This window comes from Nerophis lumbriciformis, linkage group LG14 (genome assembly GCF_033978685.3).
Source record: "Nerophis lumbriciformis linkage group LG14, RoL_Nlum_v2.1, whole genome shotgun sequence".
NCBI classification, from domain to species: domain Eukaryota; kingdom Metazoa; phylum Chordata; class Actinopteri; order Syngnathiformes; family Syngnathidae; genus Nerophis; species Nerophis lumbriciformis.
The window spans coordinates 34,193,197-34,211,885 of NC_084561.2; the positions used below are offsets into that span (position 1 = coordinate 34,193,197).

Here is an 18,689-nt window from a genome sequence, read left to right on the forward strand (position 1 = left end):
GGGCTGCGTGTCTAAGACCCCTGGTTTATAGTGATGGGATCGGCAGTTCTTTTGACTGTACTGAATCACTAGAATCAGTTCCTTAAATTGATCCATCCATCCATCCATCTTCTTCCGCTTATCCGAGGTCGGGTTGCGGGGGAAGCAGCTTAAGCAGGGAAGCCCAGACTTCCCTCTCCCCAGCCACTTCGTCCAGCTCCTCCCGGGGGATCCCGAGGCGTTCCCAGGCCAGCCGGGAGAGATAGTCTTCCCAGCGTGTCCTGGGTCTTCCCCGTGGCCTCCTACCGGTCTTACGTGCCCGAAACACCTTCCTAGGGAGGCGTTCGGGTGGCATCCTGACCAGATGCCCGAACCACCTCATCTGGCTCCTCTCGATGTGGAGGAGCAGCGGCTTTACTTTGAGCTCCCCCCGAATGACAGAGCTTCTCACCCTATTTCTAAGGGAGAGCCCCGCCACTCGGCGGAGGAAACTCATTTCGGCCGCTTGTACCCGTGATCTTGTCCTTTCGGTCATGACCCAAAGCTCATGACCGTAGGTGAGGATGGGAACGTAGATCGACCGGTAAATCGAGAGCTTTGCCTTCCGGCTCAGCTCCTTCTTCACCACAACGGATCGATACAGCGTCCGCATTACTGAAGACGCCGCACCGATCCGCCTGTCGATCTCACGATCCACTCTTCCCCCACTCGTGAACAAGACTCCGAGGTACTTGAACTCCTCCACTTGGGGCAAGATCTCCTCCCCAACCCGGAGATGGCACTCCACCCTTTTCCGGGAGAGAACCATGGACTCGGACTTGGAGGTGCTGATTCCGATCCCAGTCGCTTCACACTCGGCTGCGAACCGATCCAGTGAGAGCTGAAGATCTTGGCCGGAGGAAGCCATCAGGACCACATCATCTGCAAATAGCAGTGACCTAATCCTGCAGCCACAAAACCAGATCCCCTCAACGCCCTGACTGCGCCTAGAAATTCTGTCCATAAAGGTTATGAACAGAATCGGTGACAAAGGGCAGCCTTGGCGGAGTCCAACCCTCACTGGAAACGTGTCCGACTTACTGCCGGCAATGCGGACCAAACTCTGACACTGATTATACAGGGAACGAACTGCCACAATAAGACAGTCCGTTACCCCATACTCTCTGAGCACTCCCCACAGGACTTCCCGGGGTACACGGTCGAATGCCTTCTCCAAGTCCACAAAGCACATGTAGACTGGTTGGGCAAACTCCCATGCACCCTCAAGGACCCTGCCGAGAGTATAGAGCTGGTCCACAGTTCCACGACCAGGACGAAAACCACACTGTTCCTCCTGAATCCGAGGTTCGACTATCCGGCGTAGCCTCCTCTCCAGTACACCTGAATAGACCTTACCGGGAAGGCTGAGGAGTGTGATCCCACGATAGTTGGAACACACCCTCCGGTTCCCCTTCTTAAAGAGAGGAACCACCACCCCGGTCTGCCAATCCAGAGGTACCGCCCCCGATGTCCACGCGATGTTGCAGAGTCTTGTCAACCAAGACAGCCCCACAACATCCAGAGCCTTAAGGAACTCCGGGCGGATCTCATCCACCCCCGGGGCCTTGCCACCGAGGAGCTTTTTAACTACCTCGGCAACCTCAGCCCCAGAAATAGGAGAGCCCATCACAGATTCCCCAGGCCCTGCTTCCTCATAGGAAGACGTGCTGGTAGGATTGAGGAGGTCTTCGAAGTATTCCCTCCACCGATCCACAACATCCGCAGTCGAGGTCAGCAGAGCACCATCCTCACCATACACGGTGTTGACACTGCACTGCTTCCCCTTCCTGAGGCGGCGGATGGTGGTCCAGAATTGCTTCGAAGCCGTCCGGAAGTCTTTTTCCATGGCCTCCCCGAACTCCTCCCATGTCCGAGTTTTTGCCTCCGCGACCGCTGAAGCCGCACACCGCTTGGCCTGTCGGTACCTGTCTGCTGCCTCAAGAGTCCCATGAGCCAAAAGAACCCGATAGGACTCCTTCTTCAGCCTGACGGCATCCCTCACCGCCGGCATCCACCAACGGGTTCTAGGATTACCGCCACGACAGGCACCAACTACCTTGCGGCCACAGCTCCAATCGGCCGCCTCGACAATAGAGGTACGGAACATTGTCCACTCGGACTCAATGTCCAGCACCTCCCTCGTGACATGTTCAAAGTTCTTCCGGAGGTGGGAATTGAAACTCTCTCTGACAGTAGACTCTGCCAGGCGTTCCCAGCAAACCCTCACAATGCGTTTGGGCCTGCCAGGTCTGTCCGGCATCCTCCCCCACCATCGCAGCCAACTCACCACCAGGTGGTGATCGGTAGAAAGCTCCGCCCCTCTCTTCACCCGAGTGTCCAAAACATGAGGCCGCAAATCCGATGACACAACTACAAAGTCGATCATGGAACTGCGGCCTAGGGTGTCCTGGTGCCAAGTGCACATATGAACACCCTTATGTTTGAACATGGTGTTTGTTATCGACCATCTGTGACGAGCACAAAAGTCCAATAACAGAACACCACTCGGGTTCAGATCCGGGCGGCCATTCTTCCCAATCACACCTCTCCAGGTTTCACTGTCGCTGCCAACATGAGCGTTGAAGTCCCCCAGTAGAACGAGGGAATCACCCGGGGGAGCACTCTCCAGTACTCCCTCGAGTGAATCCAAAAAGGGTGGGTACTCTGAGCTGCCGCTTGGCGCGTAAACGCAAACAACAGTCAGGACCCGTCCCCCCACCCGAAGGCGGAGGGAAGCTACCCTCTCGTCCACCGGGTTGAACTCCAACGTGCAGGCTTTGAGCCGAGGGGCAACAAGAATTGCCACCCCAGCCCGTCGCCTCTCACTGCCGGCAACGCCAGAGTGGAAGAGAGTCCAGCCCCTCTCAAGAGAAGTGGTTCCAGAGCCCTTGCTGTGCGTCGAAGTGAGTCCGACTATATCTAGCCGGAACTTCTCCACCTCACGCACTAGCTCAGGCTCCTTCCCCCCCAGCAAAGTGACGTTCCACGTCCCAAGAGCCAGCTTATGTAGCCGAGGATTGGACCGCCAAGTGCCCTGCCCTCGGCTGCCGCCCAGCTCACACTGCACCCGACCTCTATGGCCCCTGCTATGGGTGGTGAGCCCATTGGAGGGGGGACCCACGTTGCCTCTTCGGGCTGTGCCTGGCCGGGCCCCATGGGGACAGGCCCGGCCACCAGGCGCTCGCCATCGTGCCCCACCTCCGGGCCTGGCTCCAGAGGGGGGCCCCGGTGACCCGCGTCCGGGCGAGGGAAATCTGGGTCCTTGGTTTGTGTTCTTCATCGAGGTCTTCGAGCTGCTCTTTGTCTGATCCCTCACCTAGGACCAGTTTGCCTTGGGAGACCCTACCAGGGGGCATAGAAACCCCCGGACAACATAGCTCCTAGGATCATTGGGACACGCAAACTCCTCTACCACGGTAAGGTGGCAGCTCAGAGAGGAGTCCTTAAATTGAGTCGTTCAAAAAATAGGAGGGGCGTGGGGGCGTGCGTAGTACAGTACAGTGCAAACATTCTCGGGAGAAGCAGCAAATAGGGTGAACGCGAGTCCCTACACAGCTCTGTGCATGCAGTACACCAGGCAATGAGTGACTGAACAGCGCCACAGTCAGCACAGTTCAGTACGTGAACCTGAATCACTTCTGCAGCAGCAGTTCTGTGTGCAGGTCGACGAATCATGAGTCAGTCAGTAACAGCTTCCCCAGCTGCAGATCTCGGTGTGTGCCAGTTCGCGAACGACACAAGCCCTTAGCACCCAATGAACGACGCGCACAGTGACTGAACGAGAGCCTCAATGTGACGTCCTCCTCCGCGACACAGTCAGTTCTCTGTGTCAGTAGGTTCGCGAGTCCTGATTCAGTCGTTCACTGAGTTATTCATGTCGTTAATCCGCGGTGAACGAATTGTTCGCTCAGTCTCTCCCCCCGCCCCCATGATGATTAGGTGGCTGCGTCGTTCGCCGACGTTGAGGGTTCAGTGAGTCACAGAATGCGCCAGTTCCACTCATACCCGCATGGTCGCGGCGGAGCTAAACTGAACTGAGAAAGGAACGAATCAGTTCATGAAGTAATTCAGTTCAGTACGTTCACTCAAAAGATTTGTTCGTTCGAACGAATCGTTCGCGAACGACACAACATTACTGGTTTATACATAGCACAAATCAAACAAAAATCTTTGTATGCAGTGTTGTTTCATTTTAAATTTCAAAAGATTTTTGTGGCTCCCATTGTTTTCTTTAATTTGTGAATCTGGTCAAAATGGCTCTTTGACTGGTAAAGGTTGCCAACCCCTGTGCTAGACTCACTCGACGTCCATTGCATTCGGTCTCCCCTAGAGGGGGTGGGGGTCACCCACATCTGCGGTCCTCTCCAAGGTTTCTCATAGTCATTCATATTGACATCCCACTGGGTTGTGAGTTTTTCCTTGCCCTTATGTGGGCTCTGAACCGAGGATGTCGTTGTGGCTTGTGCAGCTCTTTGAGACACTTGTGATTTAGGGCTATATAAATACACATTGATTGATTGATTGATAATGATAATAATATTTGCCATTAACCCTAACATACAATCGGATTGGATTTGCATTGCATTACATTGTCTAAATGTTTTATTTGTACCTCCTGATCAATTAGGAATTAGTGAAATCCAAGCTATGTCTGAGGGCTAATTGTTTTTCGGAACATGAAAAAAACAAAACATCAAGTCAATTAATTTAAAACTCGAGATTCAAATAAACATGTTTTATCTGACCTATTTTACTCTGCTCAGACCTTTCTACAAAAACCTGCCCTCACTCTCCCTCTTCCCCACCTAACCCCCCTCCACACAACCCTTTTTTCTCAGTATTGTCACCCTTGACGGTTCACACGGTCTTCTCTTCAGAATGTTTCCGGTTATAAATCTGCAACACACCGTGAAGACACATTCCCTGGGTCGGATTTAACACAGCACCCCATCGACTCTCTAAGTAAAGGGTGATAAAGGTTGGCAAGCACAATGGCTAAAACCAGACCTGACACATTAATGCTAGATATTTGCAGACAGAATAGAGAAGAAGAACAACGACAAGTCTTAATTTACATGACTGGGAACTTTGGGAAAAGGGGGACGTTTGATTCCGAGAGGTTGTTTTCATTATGTCTATCGTTGTTTTGGCTTGGGTTGATCTCTGAATCATGGTGCTTTCGGGTAGTTTTGGTGACTCATGTTTTCTTCAGAATGGGAACTCCTTAAATCAGAATAATAGGAAAAAAGACTAGAAAACATTTAACACAGCAGCAAGCCATTCCGTGTTTCACCTTGCTTGACACCCTCCAGTGAAACACTGCATTCTCTACTTTACGCTAAAGAAGACCTATTATGCAAAAAAACCAACAACCCTGAAATCAAACCATGGAGGCATGGTGGAGATATTTACAAAACAATCTTGCCTTCCTTCATACTTCTTCTGAACAATTTGTTTGTAATTTGCCCAATGTGTGACAGTTTTCTCATTGGTAACATCAGCAGAAATCTCCTTATATGGTAACGTTTTACCCGAATAGCTTTGCACGAGTCCAACATTGTTGTACAACATTGTAGTCAATAGGTTCCTTCTTTTTCTTCTTTCCTTTGTTTTAGGGCACACTGGCTCATACATGCATTCTGTAATACATTTCTAATACAAAGTAGTGTATAGTTCTAACTTGTGTTGTAACGATACCAATATTTTGGTACCGGTACTAAAAATATTTTGGGTACTTTTTGGTAGTTTTCGGTACTTTTCTAAATAAAGGGGACCACAAAAAAATTGCATTATTGGCTTTATTTTAACAAAAAATCTTAGGGTATTTTAAAAATATGATTTTTATTGCAGTTAAGTCCTTAAATAAAATAGTGAACATACAAGACATCTTGTCTTTTAGTAGTAAGTAAGCAAACAAAGGCTCTTAATTAGTCTGCTGACGTATGGAGTAACATATTGTGTCATTTATCATTCGATTATTTTGTCAACATTATTAAGGACAAGTGGTAGAAAATTAATTATTAATCTACTTGTTCATTTACTGTTAATATCTGCTTAATTCCTCTTTTAACATGTTCTATCTACACTTCTGTTAAAATGTAAAAATCACTTATTCTTCTGTTGTTTGATACTTGACATTAGCTTTACCCACAAATGCGGGTATCAATCCGATACCAAGTAGTTACAGGATCATACATTGGTCATATTCAAAGTCCTCATGTGTCCACAGACATATTTCCTGAGTTTATAAACATAATATACATTTTTTAAAAACGAAAGAAGATGTTGTGATGCCAAAAAATATCAACATAATCATAGTAGTATCGACTAGATACGTGCCTGTACTTGATATCATTACAGTGGATGTTAGGAGTCGATCCACCAATGGCGTTTGTTTACATTTTGATGCCGGTGAGCTACGGTGTGTAGTGAAGCATGTTTAACTATTCCTCGTCCTGCAGGGATGATACTTGTAAGAAACGTACTTTATGTGTTGCCATGGAGACGAGGATTAGTGATTTAGAAGTAGCTAAAACACTGCCGACGGCGGATGGACTTTAGCCGCTAGCTAGCTAGCCATGTCTTAAAGCATCTCTTCCTGAGGGTGTTTCAGTGTTATAACTTCACCTTTATCTTTAGTTTTTAAGCCAAAATGGGTCCGTTCTCCCTTTTCTGTCTACACACTGTGTCTGCTTGTAAGTACTCCGTGATTGTGTGCCACCGAACATGCTCCTCTGCTCGTAAACCAGCAATGACGTGACGACGACGCGGGCGCGGTGTGGTGTGGGACCGGTACGTTTCAGAGACGGTACCGAAAATGATTCATTAGTATCGCAGTACTATACTAATACCGGTATACCATACAACACTAGTTCTAACTTATACGTATCTGTCAGTACACTCAATATGGGGGTGCTAAAAACTACAACATGGCTGATGGGGAGAAGACACAGGCAAAGACTCAATTCCAATTATCATTCCGCCCGCTCCCCTCTTCTACTTGACCCTCCCCCTTGACTCTAGCATCCAGTGAGACGGTGAAATATTGCAAATACCCCCCTATGTATACGGACGTCTCGCTACGTCATCAACCCTGACCGTTTGCCAGAAGTGATGTAAGCCAGATTTGTTACCGTATTTTTCCGACTATAAGGCGCACTTAAAATCCTTTCATTTTCTCAAAACTCGACAGTGCGCCTTATAACCCGGTGCGCCTAAAGTACGGAATAATTTTGGTTGTGCTTACCGACTTTGAAGTTATTTTATTTGGTACATGGTGAAATGATAAGTGTGACCAGTAGATGGCAGTCACACATAAGAGATGCGTGTAGACTGCAATATGACTCAAGTAAACAACACCAAAATTGCATATGTACCACTGAAAATATAGAACATTACACACGGCGCTCAAATATCGATCAAAATGTTTTAGTACCACTTTGGTAAGTTATGAAGCCGCACCGCTTAATAGATTGTACTGCGCTTCAACATACAAGTATTATTATAGTGTGTGTATAAGGTAAGACATATTATCTTGCGTTTTGTTTCGCAATATAATGCAAAAGCAACTGTTCTTACCTTCTGGTACCTGCTGTTCTGTATTTGGGATCTGAAAGTCCTGAAAATTTGCGCGCATCCGCTTTTGTAGTCCGTGGCGACACCGTAGTTAATAAGCTTCTTCTTTTTCTCTATCTTCTTGTTATGGGACATTCATCCTTCGCTGTTGCCTTTTCTAATATAAAGTAGTGTAAAGTTCTTTCTTATATCTGTCAGTAAACTCGCCATGAAAGCGCTAAAACATACCGGTGTAGTGAGATTACATTATTCACCCAAGGAACTTTAGTTATTAGAGTTCCGGTCGGACGGTTTTTCACGGGACACATTTCCGGCGTTGTTGTTGCACTAGTGAGCCACGGATGGGGAGATGCTGCTCAGTTATTGATTAAAGTAAAGTCTGAATGTCATTAAAACAGTTAGCTCCATCTTTTGACACTTCTTCCATCCCGTCCTTGCACACTACACCGCTACAACAAAGATGACGGGAAGAAGACGCAGTCGAAGGTGAGCCACGTTAATAAGAGCGCCCACAAAACGTCGCATCCTGAAGCAAATGTCAGAAAGCGGCTTGAAGATGATCTGTAAAACATAATCTATGCAACATTTTGACCAAAGAACCACCATTACATGTTATGTAGACCACAAGGAAGTGTTTCACATTTAGAAAAAAATAATATGACTCCTTTAATGCGCCGTATAATCCGGTGCGCCTTTTGTATGAAAATAGACTTGACTAGACCCGCTCATCGGCAGTGCGCCTTATAATCCGGTGCGCCCTATGGTACCTAATACGGTACTTTAAAAATTCCGTTGCAAACAATGTTTGGCTTTGCTTGTGCTCTTCTTATCTTCTTTCGCCTGTCTTTAATGAGAAGAAGACCGGTAAAAAGACAACGTTTTTGGCAAAATAGGCAAGTGCAAGCGCATCAGCTTGTGGTACGTAAAATGTGTTTTATTGTGTATTTGTGTTTGAAGCCAATACTTATATACAGTAGCAAAGGTTTGAAGTCTGACTAAGACCACAAGTGTCATTATTAGAGATGTCCGATAATGGCTTTTTTGCCGATATCCGATATTCCGATATTGTCCAACTCTTAATTGCCGATTCCGATATCAACCGATACCGATATATACAGTCGTGGAAATAACACATTATTATGCGTAATTTTGTTGTGATGCCCCGCTGAATGCATTAAACAATGTAACAAGGTTTTCCAAAATAAATTAACTCAAGTTATGGAAAAAAATGCCAACATGGCACTGCCATATTTATTATTGAAGTCACAAAGTGCATTATTTTTTTTAACATGCCTCAAAACAGCAGCTTGGAATTTGGGACATGAGGAGGTTGAGGTGGGCGGGGTTGAGGTGTGTGGGAGGGGGGGTATATTGTAGCGTCCCGGAAGAGTTAGTGCTGCAAGGGGTACTGGGTATTTGTTCTGTTGTGTTTATGTTGCGTTACGGTGCGGATGTTCTCCCGAAATGTGTTTGTCATTCTTGTTTGGTGTGGATTCACAGTGTGGCGCATATTTGTAACAGTGTTAAAGTTATTCATACGGCCACCCTCAGTGTGACCTGTATGGCTGTTGACCAAGTATGACTTGCATTCACTTGTGTGTGTGAAAAGGTATTATGTGATTGGGCCGGCACGCAAAGGCAGTGCCTTTAAGGGCTATTGGCGCTCTGTACTTCTCCCTACGTCCGTGTACCACTCCGTACAGCGGCGCTTTAAAAAGTCATAAATTTTACTTTTTGAAACCGATACCGATAATTTCCGATAACACATTTTAAAGCATTTATCGGCCGATAATATTGTCAGTCCGATATTATTGGACATCTTTAGTTTTACATTTATTTTCATTTTCATCAATAATTCATTTTCTACCACTTGTCCTTAGTAAATTCGACAAAATAATATAATGGGCAATGACACAATATGTTACTGCATATGTCAGCAGCTAAATTAGGGGCATTTGTTTGCTTACTTACTGTCATGTCTGTGTGACCATGTTTTGTATTAGTCATGTTTTGTTTTGTTTTGTTTAGTTATTGGACTCTTTAGTTTCTGGCTTTTCACTCCTTTGTCTTGTTTCCATGGTTACCCATTAGTTTCACCTGTTTCACGTTTGGACTCATTGTGCACTCTTGTTTGTCACCATAGCAACCCATTAGTTTTCACCTGTCACGTCACGCACCTGTTTCACGTTTTGAGTCACGCACCTGTTTTTGTTAATCATGTCTGTAGTATTTAAGTTCATTGTTTTCAGTTTGTCTTTCTGGCGACATCCCACATTGATGCTCTTCACATTCCTGACACTTGGTTTTTCATGTCCATCTTTCATGCTGCAACTTTAGTCCAAGCCAAGTAAGTTTTTGTTTATTAATGCTATAGTTTTTTGGTTTCATAGTTTGTTCTCCGCCACTGTGCGCGCTTTTCGTTTGTACTTTTTTTGATAGTAATAAACAATCATGTACTCACATTCCCGTCTCGCCCGAGCCAACTTTCCGTTGCCTTCCGGAAAAGCAAACACCCAGGACCAAGTCATGACATTTACTACTAAAAGACAAGTTGTCTTGTATGTTCACTATTTCATTTAAGGACAAACTTGCAATTAGAAACATATGTATTACTGAACCCTAAGATTTTTTGTTAAAATACAGCCAATAATGCCATTTTTTGTGCTCCCCTTTATTTAGAAAAGTATCGAAAAGTACCGAAAAGTATCGAAATACATTTGAAAACATTGGTCTCAGGACAACACTATTGTATACTTGAATCCTCCACATTTGTCATCACCCAGAAATATTTTACCTAACCCTTCAAAGCCAGGATGGACACACATGGTGGGCCCTCTTTAATAGCACAGTCAATGTCTAAAAGTGGCCTCTGGAAACAAGTTTTAGCTTCCTTGTTTTCTTGCCACTATCTTCCAAAATGGGTTGACTTTGGGTGGCCCCGAGTCTATACCACAGACAAGAAAAATGAAACCACTATTTGTTTTTGCCTCACCAACAGCACTCCACTCCTCCCTACGCCAAAACTACCACCATCAAACATGCTCGCCATCCACACATTCTCCTGCCCGCCACATCTACCATGCCACACACACTCTTACCTCCCTACCCCCCACGTTCTCCCACACCGCACACCCACAAACACACCTGACCGACCTCATTTCCTATGTGGCGTGAGTCAGACGACTGCAGTGCATTTTACTAGAGTTAGTCATTCAGATAATATGGTGTTGATGTGGCTGTCAAGGCAACCAGAGCAGCAAAAAAAAAAGGGATTGTGCACATGTGGGTGGGTGAGTTAATGAGGATTCTTTAGAAACGTTCAGGCACGTGGCAAGTCTATTTGCATGTCTGCAGGTGTGTGTTTTGGAGGGGAAAAAAAGCATGAGTTATTCACCTGTTTTTTCTTATAGAAACCTCTTCTGTCACAGTTGGGTATGCGAACGCCTCTGGGGTTGAGTACATTGCTGATTTTCAGACTATTTAGGATGCTCTCCATCTCCCGCCGACATGGGCCCTGCAGGAACATGGCAAACGTGTCCAAATGATCAACAGTGTACTTGTATTTGTTTGCCAACTTTAGAAAAGTCTTTGTTTTTCGGAAATGTCATGAAAATGTACCAAAAAAAAAGCAGTTTCCTACCTTCCAGTACATGTTTAATGACATGGACCGTATTTTTCGGACTATAAGTCACAGTTTTTTTCATAGTTTGGCCGGGGGTTCAACGTATACTCAGGAGCGACTTATGTGTGAAATGATTAACACATTACCGTAAAATATCAAATAATATTATTTAGCTCATTCACATAAGAGACTAGACCAGGGGTCGGCAACCCGCGGCTCTAGAGCCGCATGGCTCTTTAGCGCCGCACTAGTGGCTCTCTGGAGCTTTTTTAAAAATGTATGAAAAATGGCAAAAGATGAGGGGGAAAAAATATAATTTTTTGTGTTAATATGGTTTCTGTAGGAGGACAAACATGACACAAGCCTCCCTAATTGTTACAAAGCACACTGTTTATATTAAACATGCTTCACTGATTCGAGTATTTGGCTAGTGCCACTTTGTCCTACTAATTTTGGCGGTCCTTGAACTCACCGTAGTTTGTTTACATGTATAACTTTCTCCGACTTTCTAGGACGTGTTTTATGCCACTTCTTTTTCTGTCTCATTTTGTCCACCAAACTTTTAATGTTGTGCATGAAAGGTGAGTTTTGTTGATGTTATTGACTTGTGTGGAGTGCTAATCAGACATATTTGGTCACTGCATGACTGCAAGCTAATCGATGCTAACATGCTATTTAGGCTAGCTATATGTACATATTGCATCATTATGCCTCATTTGTAGCTATATTTGAGCTCATTTAGTTTTCTTTAAGTCCTCTTACCGTATTTTCCGCACCATAAGGCGCCCTGGGTTATAAGCCGCGCCTTCAATGAACGGCATATTTCAAAACTTTGTCCACCTATAAGACGCCCCGTGTTATAAGCCGCATCTAACTGCGCTAAAGGAATGTCAAAAAAACAGTCAGATAGGTCAGTCAAACTTTAATAATATATTAAAAACCAGCGTGATGTGGGCGCGCACGGAGTCGTATATCAACATGGACGGAGCTGCATGAAAAAAGCCACCCGGCCTCTTCGCGTAAACTTACCTTAACCACTCGCTCATCTTTTCTTCATCCATCCCTTCGAGTTAGCTTTTATGATGACGCCGGCTGGAAAGGTCTCTTTTGGCAAGGTCTTCCTTTTGAATATCACCATGGGTGGAAGTTTCTGGCCATTAGCATGGCAAGCTAGAACCACAGTGAAGGATGACTTCTCATTCCCTGTGGTGCGAATATTCACCGTACGTGCTCCCGTTGTATCCACAGTGCGGTTCACAGGAATATCAAAAGTCAGTGGAACCTCGTCCATGTTGATAATGTTCTCTGGCCGGATCTTTTTTTCAGCTATCTTGTTTTTACAATATGCACGGAAAGTAGCCAGCTTTTCTTGAAAGTCTTTAGGCAGTTGCTGTGAAATAGTCCGTGTGCGGATGGAGAGATTGCGTCTTTTCATGAACCGGATCCCTGTCGCTTAGTAGGAGCCATTTTGTGGTCTTTACAGATGTAAACACACAAAGGAAATGAAACGTAATATCCGCGCGCTTCTTCTTCTTCTACGCGGGCGGGTGGTTGCTTACAGTAGAAGAAGAAGCGCTTCCTGTTCTATGGGGGCGGGTGCTTACCTTGGCGGTTGCTTGCGTAGAAGAAGAAGCACTTCCTCTTCTACGGGGAAAAAAGACGGCGGCTGTTTACCGTAGTTGAGAGACGGAAACTTTATGAAAATGAATCTTAATATTAATCCATATATAAAGCGCACCGGGTTATAAGGCGCACTGTCAGCTTTTGAGAAAATTTGTGGTTTTTAGGTGCACCTTATAGTGCGGAAAATACGGTAATTCAATTGATATCTCATGACACACTATCTGTATATAATATGGCTTTTAATTTTTTGCGGCTCCAGACAGATTTGTTTTTGTATTTTTGGTCCAATATGGCTCTTTCAACATTTTGGGTTGCCGACCCCTGGACTAGACGTATAAGATTTCATGGGATTTAGCGATTAGGAGTGACAGATACAGAATATACAGATACGTTTGGTAAACGTATAGCATGTTCTATATGTTATAGTTATTTGAATGACTCTTACCATAATATGTTACATTAACATACCAGGCACGTTCTCAGTTGGTTATTTATCCCTCATATAACGTACACTTATTCAGCCTGTTGTTCACTATTCTTTATTTATTTTACATTGCCTTTCAAATGTCTATTCTTGGTGTTGGGTTTTATCAAATCAAATTCCCCCAAAAATGCGACTTATACTCCAGTGCAACTTACATATGTTTTTTTCCTTCTTTATTATGCATTTTCGGCAGGTGCGACTTATACTCCGGTGCGACTTATACTCCGAAAAATGCGGTAATCAGAACTGATGATGTTTAATCAGCAGTAGAGAACTTATATGCAATATGTAGGGCAGTGTTTCTCAAATAGTTAGTCAGGACCTACACTGCAAAAAGTCAGTTCAAAAACAAGAAAAAAAATACAAAAATTTGGGGTATTTTATTTGAACTAAGCAAATTTTCTGCCAATAGAACAAGAAAATTCGTCTTGTCAAGACTTTCCAAAACAAGTAAAATTAGCTAACCTCAATTAACCCCAAAATACCTTAAAATAAGAATATTCTCACTAATAAAAAGTGCACTTTTCTTGATAGAAAAAAAAATATGTGACCTTTTTGCTCAATATGTTGAAAAATATTCTTAAATTAAGTAAATGCTAGTGCCATTATCCTGACATAATGATATGCGCTCAGCATTACATTTACTTATACTAAAAACTAATTTATTGTTCTTAATGGAAAGGCAACAAGGCAACCGCTTGTTACTCTCGGGGTCCACTAGCCGCTCAGGCAAACCATATGGTCTAAAAATGAATTTTTCCATCGATAACATGACATCATCGCGCCAAATGTTTTTTTTATTGTAATTTTGAAGAATTTACCTGAATGTGCATGAACTATTTCTGTTCAAAATAGTTTGAAATGTCACATGTTAAATGTTTGAATATTAACTGTCCGTTTGCTGTACTGTGCCAACTGTACTACTATATGAGTACGTATTTTCTATTGTTTCATTGAAAATAAAACAGCAAAGTCCATATGGCTGTCATCTGTTTTAATTATGAGACACATTTGTGTCAAAATCATGATTTTTTTTTTTCATACTTGAAGTAAGAAAATATTACTTTAAAAAAGTAGTTTTATACGTGTGAGTGTTGATGACACAGCTTAGCAACAGTTGATATTCTAGTTTCAAGCATGTTTTGTTCAATATAGGTCATCAAATCTCAGCAACAAGTTGTAATATCTTACTGAGATAATTTAGGACCAAAACCCTTAAAACAAGTAAAACACTCTAACATAAAATCTAACATAAAATCTGCTTAGTGAGAAGAATTATCTTATCAGACAGAAAATAAGCAAATATCACCCTTATTTGAGGTATTTAATCTTACTTAGATTTCAGTTTTTGCAGTGTAGTGGCTCCCTGGACCTCTTTCAGAGATGTGTGAAAATGGAAAAAGATGAAGAAAAAAATAAAAAATGTTGTTTTAATATATTTTCTGTAGGTGGAAAAACATGACACAGACATTCCTAATTGTTAGAAATCCCACTGTTTACATTAAACATGCTTCACTGATGAGAGTATTTGGCAAGCACCGTTTTGCCCAACGAATTTCAGCGATACTTGAACTCGTCGTGGTTTGTTTACATGTACAACTTTCTCCGATGCTGCCACAGAAAGGCGTGTTTTATGCCACTCCTTCCTTGTCTCATTTTGTCCACCAAACGTTGTATGCTGTGCGTGAATGCACAAAGGTGAGCTTTGTTGATTTTATGTATTTGCTGGAGCGCTAATCAGGCATATTTGGTCAATCCATGACTGCAAGCTAATCGATGCTAACATGCTATTTAGGCTAGCTGTATGTACATATTGCATCATTGTGCCTCGTTTGTAGGTATATTTGAGCTCATTTAATTTCCTTTACTTTTTATGTCCTCTGTGTATTCAATGTATATTTGCATGTCTCATGACACATTATATGTATGTAATATTGGCTGCATGTGTGATAGTTGTTTGTGTGCCATGTTGTTCCGGACCACAGCAACTGTTAACCAGCTTGCAAAGATTGTAATAAATCCATTAGAAGAAAACAGCCTGCCGTTTCCTTAAACTTGGACACAGACATCTATACCTTTGGCCATTCTGAGCCAGTAATTTCCAGAAGTTATTTCATCCTGTGAGAAGCCTCAGTTTCACTAATGATTTCCAATGTTGCAAAAATGTGTAGAATAAAAATTAAAATGCAACATTTCTGTCAACAAAGATTTGATCAGCCTTTGATAGTAGGCTAATATAACAAATATAAACACTTGTGTCATGTGTTGCCTTCATTATAACACGGATATAAGGCTTTTAAAGTCATATTGATAGTAGGCTAATACAACTAATATAGACACTTACATCATGTGTTGCCTTCATTATAAGACTTATATAAGCCTTTACATTTTTTGCGGCTCCAGACAGATTTTTTTTTTTTTTTTTAATTTTTGTTCCAATATGGCTCTTTCAACATTTTGGGTTGAAGACCCCTGCCCTAAGAAATCCCGGTGAGGTGTCCGTGGGGACAGGGGAGATTTTCATTATTTGTGTTCACACGCTAGTATCCATGTAAGAAGGATACACGCACACAAAACCAACCCCCAAAAAAACGATACACACACATGCAGCTAGATGGCAGCAGTGCTGAATCTAAGGGATTTGTTTTTAATGCTGCTTCGATCGTAACTTAATATAAAACATCCATATAATATTGATTTAATATTTTCACAATTTGACAAGTTGCGTCGCAGTAGTGGCTGCTGGTTGCAGGAGCTTTGCGCTCTTGTGTATCCTTATTTTGTGTTCTTGGTGTTTGCCTCTTGTTTTCATGTGTTTTTGTTTTTTTTTCCATTTTGATTTGGGCCCTTTCGAGGATGCGCAACAAAGGGTGGCACTTTAGTGCTTCTACGGTACTTTTTGGTGCTTTTTTGTGAATTTTTGGATCTGTTTGGGGGAGCCTTTTGAACATGGTCATGTTTGCAATGAAGACAAACTGCTGGCTCTCTGCCACATTGCAGTCCTTGTGGAGAGACTGGACGATTTGCGGGCGACGAGACCTGGCTGCAGAGCTAGCGTTGAGTGTCTGGATCAGACCTGGGCAAACTAAGGCCCGGGGGCCCATTAATCTTCTCAATCTGGCCCAACGGACATTCGCAAATAATGTTTTTAGATCTTTAAGATGGAAACTGTAGCTTCCATTATGATGTGCAGTGATGTTTTCAAATGACCGTAAGTCTTGAACTATACAAAGTATTTCAATGGTTGGAATCTGCGCTTTTTCATGATATACTAGTTACTAGGGGTGTAACGGTACACAAAAATTTCGGTTCGGTACGTACCTAGGTTTAGAGGTCACGGTTTGGTTCATTTTCGGTAGAGTAAGAAAACAACAAAATATCAATTTTTTGGTTATTTATTTACCAAATGTGTAAACAATGGCTTTATCCTTTTAACAGTGGGAACACTATAATAATTCTGCCCACGTTAATCAACATTAAACTGCCTCAAGTTGTTGCTCAGATTAAATAAAATGACAAAACTTTTCTTCTACATATAAAAAGTGCAACATTAAACAGTTTCAAGTCAACTCATCATGCTTAATTTATTACAGCATTTGGGAAGCCTGTAGTTGATTTTTATTATGTAAATGTTATATTTTTATCAACATGTGATAGCAGGGACCCTGCCATTCAAAACTAGGCTGCTCCTTTCCTAATGATTACACACACACACACCGCACAATGAGCTAACACTCACACACACACACTCACACACACCACACAATGAGCTAACACACACACACACACACCGCACAATGAGCTAACACACACACACACCGCAAAATGAGCTAACGTTACGCTAAAAGCTAATTAGCCTTCACCTCAAGCAAGGACTTTGAGCGAGCTGAGCTGCAGTTTGTTTCTAGAAGGTCAACGGGCTCATAGTGATGTTACTAGTAGTTGACTGGGAGGTGTTTATTTTAATTTGGGGAAAGTCCGCTGCCTGATGCTCACCTGCTAAACACCTATCTGCTAACCCCACCGCAGAAGCACTGACTACATGCGCTCTGAATACGCACTGCTGATTGGCTGTTACCGCTCTGAATACGCACTGCTGATTGGCTGTTACCGCTAAGGTTGTAACCAATCAGATGGTTGTGTGGGTGGGACAATGCTGGGCGCTGTGTAGGAGACAAAGGCAGGAAGCGGAGCAGCTTGTTAAGACTTTAGCTTAGGCGGCTACTTCATGTGTTCGTGAGGAAACTCGTTCAGTACGCCTCCGAACCGAACCGGAACCCCCGTACCGAAACGGTTAAATTCAAACACACATACCATTACACCCCAACTAGTTACTATGGTAATCTAATTAGTTACTATGGTAATTTAAGTCACAGCAGCTCAGACGAGGCACCAAGCACTGTGGGTGGGGGGCGTTTCCACAGAGTGTTTCCAGAGCGGCCAACCTGAAATGCGGGTGTCAGGGACAAACGCGGAAGGAGATTTTTACAACAAAGTTCAGCAAGAAAAGTTATCTTATATCAGATTGTAGGTGGGTTTTTTTTATTACCCTTTACGTTCATATTTCACTGTGTTTGTTGCATTTTTGTTACGTTTCGCTTGTCGATCGAGAGGGTTAGTGACGTTCATATGTTGTCAATATTCAGTGTTTTATCGTTCATAGTTAATATTGTAAATCCCACATTCTTTATTTTCATGTACAAACCCCGTTTCCATATTAGTTGGGGAATTGTGTTAGATGTAAATATAAACAGGCAGCTCGGGATCTTTCTGTGTGGAGTTTGCATGTTCTCCCCATGACTGCGTGGGTTCCCTCCGGGTACTCCGGCTTCCTCCCACTTCCAAAGACATGCACCTGGGGATAAGTTGATTGGCAACACTAAATTGGCCCTAGTGTGTGAATGTGAGTGTGAATGTTGTCTGTCTATTTGTGTTGGCCCTGCGATGAGGTGGCGACTTGTCCAGGGTGTACCCTGGCCTTCCGCCCGAGGAGTTTTTGTGTAAAAGTAGACAGTTTTATGTCGTCCACAGCTCCTTTACCACATGGGGTCCCCCAGGGCTCAATCCTTGCCCCAATTTTATTTGCGCTTTACCTTCTCCCCCTTGGTTCTATTTTTAGGAAGTACAGTATTGCATTTAATTTTTATGCCGATGATTGCCAGATTTATTTTCCCTTGGCACAAAATAACACGGTTCAACGTCTTATTGACTGCCTGCACGACATCAAAGTCTGGCTTTCAGCTAACTTCCTGAGCCTAAATGAAGATAAAACAGAAGTTATGTTGTTCGGTCCAAGTCGCTCTCCCTCCCCCAACGTTGACCTCGGCACTCTGACCCCGTATCTCAGCGACTCTGTCACAAACCTGG

At 43.5% G+C, this 18,689-nt stretch overlaps 1 protein-coding gene across 1 annotated transcript in view; it reads right to left on the reverse strand.

The window, feature by feature from the left end:
- LOC133616393 (insulin-like growth factor-binding protein 3) overlaps positions 1 to 18,689 on the reverse strand; it is a 113,031-nt gene that overhangs the window by 70,700 nt on the left and 23,642 nt on the right. The window contains exon 3 of the mRNA XM_061975586.2: positions 10,988 to 11,107. Coding sequence (XP_061831570.2) covers positions 10,988 to 11,107 — 120 coding nt within the window. The remainder of the gene's footprint in view (positions 1 to 10,987; positions 11,108 to 18,689) is intronic.